Here is an 11283-nt window from a genome sequence, read left to right on the forward strand (position 1 = left end):
GGACTGGGTTTCTACAGACTGGGATAAACTGGACTGAGATTATTTAGACTGGGATCAAATATGGACTGGTATTAAATATGGACTGGGATCAAATATGGACTGGGATCAAATATGGACTGGGGTAAAATATGGACTGGAATCAAATGGGCTGGGATCCTACAGACTGGGATAAACTGGACTGAGATTATTTAGACTGGGATCAAATACGGACTGGGATCATGTACGGACTGGGATCAAATAGGGACTGGGATCAAAACTGGACCGGGACCATCCCGACAGGGGCGCCTGCACCGGAACCGAGCGAGCCGAGGCCATCCCGCCCCGCCCAGTCCCTCCCAGTCCCTCCCAGTCCCTCCCAGTCCCTCCCAGTCCCTCTCAGTTCCCTCCCAGTCCCTCCCAGTCCGTCGCAGTCCGTCCCACTTCCTCCAATTCCCGCCCAGTTCCCTCCCAGTCCCTCTCAGTCCCTCCCAGTCCCTCCCAGTTCCCTCCCAAAACTCCTCGGAGCCATCGCGGAGCTCCCGGTGCCGATCCCGATCTCGAATCCCGGTTTCAGTCTCGGTTCCGGTCCCGATCGCGGTCCCGGTTCGAGTCTCGGTCCCGATCCCAAATCCCGATCCCGGATCCCCATCTCGATCCCGTTCCCGGTTCGGTCCGGTTCGGATCACGGCACCGGGGATGAAGATCGCGATCTTCGGAGCCACCGGCAGAACCGGGCGGGTCACGCTGGGGCTGGCGCTGGAGCAGGGTACGGGACACCCCAAAAACGAGCACGGGACACCCAAAAATGGGCACGGGACACCCCAAAAATGGGCACGGGACACCCCAAAACTGGCACGGGACACCCCAAAACGGGCACGGGACACCCCAAAACGGGCACTGGGATCCCGAAAATTGGGGGAATTTGGGACCCCAAATTCGGGAATGGAGGGAGCCCAGAAACGGGCACGGGCACCCCAAAAATGGGCAAGAGGATCCCGAAATTTGGGGGAGTTTGGGACCCCAAAAACCGGGAACGGAGGGACCCCAAAAATGGGCACGGGGGAACCCTAAAATGGGCACTGGGAACCCCAAAATTGGGAGAGTTTGGGGAGATTTGGGACCCCAGAAACCGGGAATGGAGGGACCTCAAAAATGGGCGCGGGGACCCCCAAAAACGGGCACTGGGAGCCCAAAATTTGGGGCAAATTGGGGGGATTTTGGACCCCAAAAACCGGGAATGGAGGGACCCCAAAATTGTGAGAATTTCGGGGGATTGGAGGATCCCAAAACCGGGAACGAGGGACCCCAAAATGGGGGAGACCCCAAAAATGGAATTTGGGGAAGTCACGAGGGATTGGGGAAGTCATGGGAAATTTGGGGAAGTTGCCGGAATTTGGGGTCACTGGAGTTTGGGGGAGCCCTGGGAATTTGGGGAGACCCCGGAATTTGGGGTCTTTTGGGATTTGGGGGAGTCCCGAGAATTTTGGGGTCGCTGGAGTTGGGGTTCGCGGGGAATTTGGGGTCACAGGGATTTGGGGATCTCTGGAAATTTGGGGGACTCACGGGAATTTGGGGTTCCCTCGGAATTTGGGGTCTTTTGGGATTTGGGGGTACTGGGAATTTGGGGGAGACACGGGAGTTTGGGGTCACGGGAATTTGGGGTTCCCTGGGAATTGGGGGGGGACGCCGGAATTTGGGGTCCCGGGGATTTGGGCTTCAGGTGGGTTTGGGGTCCTTTGGAATTTGGGGTCTTTTGGGATTTGGGGGTCACTGGAATTTGGGGGGACCCTGGGAATTTGGGGGAGCCCTGGGAAATTGGGGGGACCCCAGAATTTGGGGTCACGGGAATTTTTGGGGGAGTTCTTGGGAATTTGGGGTCACGGGAATTTGGGGTCCTTTGGGATTTGGGGGTACTGGGAATTTGGGGGAGTCCCCGAGAATTTTGGGGTCACGGGAATTTGGGGTCACTGGAATTTGGGGGTTCCCTGGAATTTGAGGGAGTCTCAAAAATTTTGGGGTTTCTGGAATTTGGGGTTCCTGGAATTTTGGGGGGATCCAGTGGGAATTGAGAGGTTTTGGGGTTTCCTGAAATTTGGGGTTCCCTGAGAATTTGGGGTTCCCTGGAACTGGGGGAGTCTCAGAAATTTTGGGGTTCCCTGAGAATTTGGGGTCCCTGGAATTTTGGGGTCCCCTGGGAATTGAGGGGTTTTGGGGCTCCCTTGGTTTTGGGGTCCCCTGAAATTTGGGGTTCACTGGAATTTTTGGGGAAGTCCCAGAAATTTGGGGTTCCTTGGAAATTGAGGGGTTTTGGGGGGGTCCCTGGATTTGGGGTTCCCAGAAATTTGGGGCTTTCTGGAATTCGGGGTCCTTTAAAATTTGGGGTTCCCTGGAATTTTGGGGTTTGCTGAGAATTGAGAGGTTTCGGGGGGGGGGGGGTCCCTGAGTTTTGGGGTCACGGGAATTTTGGGGGGTCCCCGGGGAATTTGGGGTTCCCTGGAATTGAGGGAGCCCCAGAAATTTGGGGTTCCACGATATTTGAGATTCCCCGGAATTTTGGGGTCCCCTGGAACTGAGAACTTTTGGGCTTCTCTGGATTTGGGGCAGTCTCAGAAATTTTGGGGCTTCTGGAATCTGGGGCTCCCTAAAATTTTGGGGTTCGCTGGGAACCGAGTGGTTTTGGGGTCCCTAAAATTTTGGGGCTCCCTGGGTTTTGGGGTCCCAAAAATTTGGGCCGAATTCTGACGGTTTTGGGGCTCCCTGGGTTTTGGGGGCGCTGATAAGGCTTATCAGGGTTTTGGGGGGGCTGATAAAGGCCTGGGAGGGGTTTTGGGGGGGCTCTGATAAAGCCCGGGGGGGGTTGGGAGGGGTTTGGGGGGCGCTGATAAAAAATGGGGGGGACCTGAGGGGGGTGGGGGGGATTTTGGGGGGGTCCTGGGGGGATTTTGGGGGGTCCTGGAGGGAAATTTGGGGGTCCTGGAGGGTCCTGAGGGGATTTTGGGGGGTTCTGGGGGGTTTTTGGGGGGTCCAGGGGGGAATTTGGGATGTCCTGGGGAGGTTTTTGGGGGTCCCTGGATGATTTTTGGGGTTCCTGATGGGGATTTTTGGGGTCCCTGGTGGGTTTTTTGGGGTTCCTGGGTGGGTTTTTGGGGTCCCCGGGTGGGTTTTTGGGGTTCCTGGATTGATTTTGGGGTTCCTGATGGCATTTTTGGGGTCCCCCAGGTTTCGAGGTGACCGCGCTGCTCCGGGTGGGTTTGGGGGTCCCTCATTACATTTTTGGGGTCCCTGATGGCATTTTTGGGGTCCCTGGGTGGATTTTTGGAGTCCCTGGATTGATTTTGGGGTCCCTGACGGCATTTTTGGGGTGTTTCAGGTTTCGAGGTGACCGCGCTGGTCCGGGTGGGTTTTCGTGTGTCCTGAGTGGATTTTTGGGGTCCCTGGATGGATTTTTGGGGTCCCTGACGGCATTTTTGGGGTGTTTCAGGTTTCGAGGTGACCGCGCTGCTCCGGGTGGGTTTTTGGGGTCCCTGATGGCATTTTTGGGGTTCCCTGACGGCATTTTTGGGGTGTTTCAGGTTTCGAGGTGACCACGCTGGTCCGGGTGGGTTTTTGGGGTCCCTGACGGGATTTTGGGGTGTTTCAGGTTTCGAGGTGACCGCGCTGCTCCGGGTGGGTTTTTGGGGTCCCTGATGGCATTTTTGGGGTTCCCTGACGGCATTTTTGGGGTGTTTCAGGTTTCGAGGTGACCACGCTGGTCCGGGACCCCTCCCGGCTGCCGCCCGGCCCCTCCCCCTCCCGGGTGCTGGTGGGGGACGCGCGGGACCCGCGGGCGGTGGGGGAGGCGCTGCGGGGCCAGGAGGGGGCGCTCGTCCTGCTGGGCACCGGCAGCGACCTCGGTGAGCGCCCTGTGACCTTTGACCCCTCCCCCGGTGACCTTCGACCCCCTCCCCAGTGACCTTTGACCCCCTCCCCAATGACCTCTGCCCCCGTTTCGGGGCGGTCTCCCACCTCCCACCCCTCCCCCCACCGAGCTCTCGCCCCCTTTTGGGGGATCCTCGCCCCTCCCCCACCCGCCTTGACCCCTCCCCCCGCCCCATCCCGATCCATTCTGACCCCTCCCCCAATGACCTTTGACCCCATTTTGGGAATCCCTGCCCCTCCCCCATCGGCCTTTGACCTCATTTTGGGGTCGCCCCTCCCCCACCCCATCCTGACCCCTTCTGACCCCTCCCCCAATGACCTTTGACCCCATTTAGGGGGTCCCTGCCCCTCCCCCATTGACCTTTGACCCCCTTTTAGGACACCCTCCCCTCCCCCACCCCACCCTGACCCACCCTGACCCCTTCTGACCCCTCCCCCCCTGACCTTTGACCCCATTTTGGGGATCCTCGCCCCTCCCCCACCTCATTCCGACTCATCCTGACCCCTCCCCCCCTGACCTTTGACCCCATTTTTTGGAACCCAAACCCCTCCCCCGCCATCCTCACCCCTCCCCCACCCACCGTGACCCCTCTGGACCCCTCCCCCCCCGACCTTTGACCCCATTTTGGGGTCTCCCCTCCCCCACCCCTCCCCCCTGACCTTTGACCCCATTTTGGGGTCTCCCCTCCCCCCCCCGTTCTGGAGCCCCCCGAATTTGGGGGAGGGAAAAATGGGGAAAAATGGGAAAAATGGGAAAAATCAAAAGGGAAAAGGGGGAGAAAAACGGGGGGGGGGAAATGGGAAAAAAGGGGAAATAAAAATTGGGAAAAGGGAGAGAAAAATTGGGGAAAAATGGGAAAAAGGGGAAATAAAAAATGGGAGAGAAAAATTGGGGAAAAATGGGAAAAAGACGAGGGGGAAAGAGAGAGAGAAATTGGGGGAACGTTGGGGAAAATCGGGGGGAAATGGGGAAATAAAAATGGGATAAGGGGGAGAAAAATGGAGGGAAAATTGGGGCGAAATGGGAGAAATCGGGAAATTAAAAATGGAAAAAGTGGGAGAAAAATGGGGGAGAAATGGGGGGAAAATTGAGGAAAAAGGGAGAAAAATTGGGAAAAAAAGTGGGAAATATGGGGGGGAAACGGAAAAAAATTGGGGGAAATTGGGGAAAGAAAAAATGGGAAAAAGGAGAGAAAATTGGGGAAATTGGGGGAAAATTGAGGAAAAATTTGTGTAAAATTGGAGGAAGAATAGAGGGAAAATGGGGAGGAAAAAAGGGGAAAAAAGGGAAATAAAAAATGGTAAATGGGGGAGAAAAATTGGGGGAAATGGGAAATAAAAGATGGGAAATAAAAGATGGGAAAATGGGTGTAAAACGGGCAAATAAAAAATGGGAAAAAATGAGAGAATTGGGGAAAAATTGAGGAAAATTGGGGAAAAATTGAGGAAAATTGGGAAAAAAGAAAAAGGAGAGAAAGAGGGTGAAGGGGGAAAATGGGGAGAAAAAATGGGGGGAAAATTGGAATAAAAGGGGGGGGGAATGGCAGGAAAAATGGGGGAAAATGGGCCAAAAAATTCAGGAGAAAAGGGGAATAAAGGGAGAAAAATGGGGAAAATTTGAGGAAAAAATGGGGGAAAATTGGGAAAAATGGGAAAAGAGAAAAGTGGGAAAAGCCCCCCCTGACCCCCCCAGGCCCCACCACGGTGATGTCCGAGGGCACCAAAACCATCCTGGAGGCCATGGCCGAGCACGGCGTGCGCAAGGTGGTGGCGTGTCTGTCCGGTGAGACACGTCCCAAAATCACCCAAAATCACCCCAAAAATCCCCTAAAAATTCACCCAAAATCCCCAAAAAAATCCCCTCAAAAATCCCCCAAAATCCCCCAAAAAATCCCCCATCATTCCCCCAAAATTCACCCCAAAAGCCCCCAAAAATCCCCCCAAAAATTCCCCAAAACCCCCAAAAAAATCACCCAAAAATCCCCCCAAAATAAAAAAAAAAATCACCCAAAAATCCCCCCTAAAATCCCCCAAGAATCTTAAAAAATTCACCCCAAATCCCCCCCCCCCAAAATTCACCCAAATCCATCCCAAAATTCCCCCTAAAATTCCTCTAAAATCCCTCAGAATCCCTCAAAATCCCTCAAAAATCCCTCAAAAAATCCCCACAAAATTCCCCCAAAAATTCCTAAAAGCCATCCCAAAATCACCCCTAAAATCCCCCCAAAAATCCCTCAAGATCCCAAAAAAATCACCCAAATCCTCCCAAAATCCCCTAGAAATTCACCCCAAAATCCCCAAAAAATCCCCTCAAAAATTCCCCCAAAAATTCCCCAAAACCCCCCAAAAAATCACCCAAAAATACCCCCAAAATAAAAAAAATCACCCAAAAATCCTCCCTAAAATCCCCCCAAAATTCACCCAAATCCATCCCAAAATTCCCCCCAAAGTTCCTCTAAAATCCCCCAAAATCCCTGAAAAATCCCTCAAAAATCCCTCAAAAAATCCCCACAAAATTCCCCAAATAATTCCTAAAAGCCATCCCAAAATCACCCCTAAAATCCCCCCCAAAAATCCCCCCAAATCCCAAAAAAATCACCCAGAAATATCCCCAAAATCTCTGCAAAAATCCCCCCAAAACCCCCAAATTTTGGAGAGGGGTTCCTAAACCCCCAAATATTTTTTGTGTGAGGTTCCTAAATCCCCTTGGCTTCAGTTTTCTGTTTTGGGACCCCGAGCGCGTCCCGGAGCGTTTGCGGGTGCATGGAGCGGCTCCTGCGGGGCTGCCCCAAAACCGCCCCAAATCCCCCCCAAAATCCCCCCCCAAATCACCCAAATTTTGGAGAGTGGTTCCCAAACCCCCAAATATTTTTGGTGTGGGGTTCCTAAATCCCCTTGGCACCCTCAGCTTTCCTGTTTTGGGACCCGGAGCGCGTCCCGGAGCGGCTGCGGGCGGTGACCGAGGAGCATCGGCGCATGGAGCGGCTCCTGCGGGGCTGCCCCGAAACCTCCCCAAAATCCCCCCAAAATGTCCCCAAAACCCCCCAAATTTTGGAGAGGAGTTCCTAAACCCCCTCAAATTTTGGGGAGAGATTCCTAAATCCCTTTAGCCGCAGCTTTCCTCCTGTGGGATCCTCAGTGTGTCCCCCTAAAACCCCTTCAGGATTCCCCAAAGCCCCCAAAAATCCCCCCAAAAATCCACCCAAAAACCCCCCAAATTTTGGAGAGGGGTTCCTAAACCTCCCAATATTTTTGTTGTGAGGTTCCTAAATCCCCTTGGCACCCTCAGCTTTTTTCCTATGGGACCCCGAGCGCGTCCCGGAGCGTTTGTGGGCGCATGGAGCGGCTCCTGCGGGGCTGCCCCAAAACAGCCCCAAATCCCCCCCAAAATCACCCAAATTTTGGAGAGGGGTTCCTAACCCCCAATTTTTTTTGGGGTGAGGTTCCTAAATCCCCTTGGCACCCTCAGCTTTTCTGTTTTGGGACCCCGAGCGCGTCCCGCAGCGTCTGTGGGCGCATGGAGCGGCTCCTGCGGGGCTGCCGCAAAACCGCCCCAAATCGCCCCAAAAATCCACCCAAAACCCCCAAAATTTTGGAGAGGGGTTCCTAAACCCCCCAAATTTTTTTGGGGTGAGGTTCCTAAATCCCTTTGGCTTCAGTTTTCTGTTTTGGGACCCCGAGCCCGTCCCGGAGCGTTTGCGGGTGCATGGAGCGGCTCCTGCGGGGCTGCCCCAAAACCGCCCCAAAATCCCCCCCAAAATCCCCCCTCAAATCACCCAAATTTTGGAGAGGGGTTCCTAAACCCCCCAATATTTTTGGGGTGGGGTTCCTAAATCCCCTTGGCACAGCTTTTCTCCTGTGGAACCCCGAGCGGGTCCCGGAGCGGCTGCGGGCGGTGACCGAGGAGCATCGGTGCATGGAGCGGCTCCTGCGGGACTGCCCCAAAACCGCCCAAAATCCCCCCAAAATCGCCCCAAAAAAACCCCAAATTTTGGAGAGGCGTTCCTAAACCCCCCAATATTTTTGGGGTGAGGTTCCTAAATCCCCTTGGCTGCAGCTTTTCTCCTATGGGATCCTGAGCGCGTCCCGGAGCGTTTGTGGGCGCATGGAGCGGCTCCTGCGGGGCTGCCGCAAAACCGCCCAAAATCCCCCCAAAAATCCACCCAAAACCCCCCAAATTTTTTGGTGTGGGGTTCCTAAATCCCCTTGGCACCCTCAGCTTTCCTGTTTTGGGACCCGGAGCGGGTCCCGGAGCGGCTGCGGGCGGTGACCGAGGACCATCGGCGCATGGAGCGGCTCCTGCGGGGCTCGGGGCTGCCCGCGGTGCTCGTGATGCCCCCGCACATCGCGGGTAAAAATGGGGGAGAAACGGGGGAAAATGGGAAAAACTGGGGGAAATTGGGGAAATTGAGGGGGAATGGGGAAAAATTTGAGGAAATTTGGGGGAAAAATGGGGGAAAATTTGAGGGAAAATGTGGAAAAAATGGGGGGAACATGAGGGAATATTGGGGGTAAAAATGGGGGAGAATTGGGAAAAATGGGGGGAAAATGAGGAAAAATGGGGGCAATGGGCAAAAATGAGGGGAAATATTGGAGGAAAAGAGGAAAGAAAATGGGGGAAATTGGGGGGGAGAGGGAGGAAATGGGGGGAAATTGGGGAAAAAGTGGGGAAAATGGGGGAAAAGGTTTGCAGGAATTTGGGGGAAAATGGGAGAAAAATGGGGGGGGAAATGGAGGAAAAATTAGGGAAATACTTTGGGGAATTGGGGGAGAAATTGGGAAATATTGAGGAAAAATGGGGGGAAATGGCAGAAAAATGGGGAAAAATGGGAAAATGGGGGAAAAGTCCCAACCGATCCCGGTGATTTTTCCGGTGATCCAGTGGATCGGCCGCTGACCGGGGACTACGAGGTTTGGGGTGGGGAGTAAAATGGGAGAAAAACTGGGGAAAAATTGAGAGAAAAATGGGGGAAATTGGGAAGATTGGGGAAAAATGGAAAACATTGGGGAGTAAATGGGAAAAATGAGGGGGGAATATTTGGGGGGAAAATGGGAGAAAAATAGGGGGAAAATTGGGGAAAAATGGGGAAAATTGGCAGGAAAATGGGGGGATTTGGGGGCAAAAGAAGTGGAAAATGGGAGGAAAATGGGTGAGAAAATGGGGGGAAAATGGGGGAAAATAGGGTGAAAATAGGGGAAAACATGGAGAAAATGGGCAAAAAATGCAGAGAAAATGGGAGAAAAATGGGAGGAAAAATGAGAAAAAATGGGGGAAAATTGGGGAAAATGGGGAGAAAAACGGAAAGTATTGGGGCAAAAAAAAGGGAGAAAAATGAGGAAAAAATGCCCAAAAATGGGGGGAAAATGGGAAAAAAACGGGAAAAAATGGGGAAAAAATGGGAAAAAGTTGGGAAAAAATGGGGGAAAAGTCGCAACTGATCCCAATTTTCGGTGGATCCCGGGATGCAGTGGATCGGCCGCTGACCGGGGACTACGAGGTGACCGTGGGGGCCGCGGGGGGCCCGGGCTCCTCCCGGGTGATCTCGGCGCCGGATCTCGGCCACTTCCTGCTGCGCTGCCTCCGCACGGACGAGTTCGACGGCAAAAGCGTCTACGTCAGCCGGCACTACCCCAAGGAGTAGGGACCCAACGGGATCCAACGGGATCCAACGGGACCCAACGGGACCCAACGGGATCCACTGGGGTCTGGGGGGATCTGGGACTGGGATCTGGTGAGATCTGCTTGGATCTCATGGGGTCTGGTGGGGTCTGGTGGGGTTTGGGATGTGGAATCTGATGGGATCTGGTGGGGTCTGCTGGGACGTGGGACGGAGATCGGGTCGGATCCAGTGGGATCCATTTCCTGCTGCGCTGCCTCCGCGGGGACGAGCTCGACAGGAAAAGCGTCCACGTCAGCCGGCACCACCCCAAGGAGTTGGGATCCGCTGGGACCCACTGGGACCCAACGGGATCCACTGGGGTCTGGGGGGATCTGGGACTGGGATCTGGTGAGATCTGCTTGGATCTCATGGGGTCTGGTGGGATTTGGGGTCTGCAATCTGATGGGATCTGGTGGGGTCTGAGGCCATGATTGGATCAGATCTGACGGGGTCTGGTGGGGTCTGGTGGGATTTGGCACTGGGATCTGATGAGATCCGGTGGCATCTGATGGGACCTGGTGATGTTTGGGCCCATGGTGGGATGGGATCTGATGGGAAACGGTGGGGTCTGCTGGGATTTGGGGTCTGCGATACGATGGGATCTGGAGGATTTTGGGGGGTCCTGAAGGGTTTTTTGTGGATCCCCCCCATTTGGAACCCCGGCGGGGCGCGCCTTGTATGCAAATGACCCCGCGCGCTATGCAAATGAGGCCCCTTCATGCAAACATTCCCGCGCTGTATGCAAATAAACGCGGCCACGCCCCGTATGAAAACAAAGCTCTGCATTCTCTCCTCTGATTGGCTGCGCCACCGCGCGGAGCGGTGCTGGCGATGAGCGATCTGATTGGCTGCGCGCGGGCTGCTGTGGCCGCTGATTGGTCCGGGCGCAGCTGTATGCAAATGAGGAGTGAGGGAGAGGGGCGGGACATCCCAGTCTGGGGGTCCCAGTTTGGGGAGGGGAAATCCCAGTTTGGGAGAGGAAATCCCAGTTTGGGGAGGGGAATCCCAGTTTGGGAGAGGAAATCCCAGTTTGGGGAGGGAAATCCCAGTTTGGGGTGGGGAAATCCCAGTTTGGGGTGGGGAAATCCCAATTTGGGATGGGAAATCCCAGTTTGGGATGGGGGAAATCCCAGTTTGGGATGGGAAATCCCAGTTTGGGATGGGGGAAATCCCAGTTTGGGGTTTGGGAAATCCCAGTTTGGGGTTTGGGAAATCCCAGTTTGGGATGGGGAAATCCCAGTTTGGGAGGGAAAATCCCAATTTGGGATGGGGAAATTCCAGTTTGGGGGGGGGGAAATCCCAGTTTGTGTTGGGGCAATCCCAGTTTGGGAAGGGAAATCCCAGTTTGGGGTGGGAAATCCCAGTTTGGCATGGGAAATCCCAGTTTGGGAGGGGGCAAATCCCAGTTTGTGGATGGGAAATCCCAGTTTGGGAGGGAAAATCCCAATTTGGGGGGGAAATCCCAGTTTGGGGGGGAAAATCCCAGTTTGGGATGGGAAATCCCAGTTTGGGGGGGGGGGTAAATCCCAGTTTGGCATGGGAAATCCCAGTTTGGGAGGGAAAATCCCAATTTGGGGGGGAAATCCCAGTTTGGGAAGGGGAAATCCCAGTTTGAGCGTGGAAAAATCCCAGTTTGAGGGGGGAAATCCCAGTTTGGGGAGGGAAATCCCAGTTTGGGAAGGGAAATCCCAGTTTGAGCGTGGAAAAATCCCAGTTTGAGGGGGGA

General features: G+C 54.5%; 1 protein-coding gene across 3 annotated transcripts; it reads left to right on the forward strand.

The window, feature by feature from the left end:
• The first annotated feature begins 443 nt into the window (after nucleotides 1-443).
• BLVRB (biliverdin reductase B) lies at nucleotides 444-10334 on the forward strand. Of its 3 annotated transcripts, XM_058822851.1 has the most exons (6): nucleotides 444-745; nucleotides 3199-3375; nucleotides 3711-3872; nucleotides 5591-5680; nucleotides 8117-8248; nucleotides 9367-10334. In XM_058822851.1, the coding sequence occupies exons 1-6, from the start codon at nucleotides 676-678 to the stop codon at nucleotides 9537-9539; spliced, it is 804 nt and encodes a 267-aa protein (XP_058678834.1). In that variant the 5' UTR covers nucleotides 444-675; the 3' UTR covers nucleotides 9540-10334. The 3 variants fall into 3 exon arrangements, with proteins under 3 accessions (XP_058678834.1, XP_058678836.1, XP_058678837.1); XM_058822853.1 differs by lacking the exon at nucleotides 3199-3375; XM_058822854.1 differs by lacking the exons at nucleotides 5591-5680; nucleotides 8117-8248.
• Nucleotides 10335-11283: the final 949 nt, after the last annotated feature.

Source organism: Ammospiza caudacuta, chromosome 35 (assembly GCF_027887145.1).
Source record: "Ammospiza caudacuta isolate bAmmCau1 chromosome 35, bAmmCau1.pri, whole genome shotgun sequence".
Taxonomy (NCBI): domain Eukaryota; kingdom Metazoa; phylum Chordata; class Aves; order Passeriformes; family Passerellidae; genus Ammospiza; species Ammospiza caudacuta.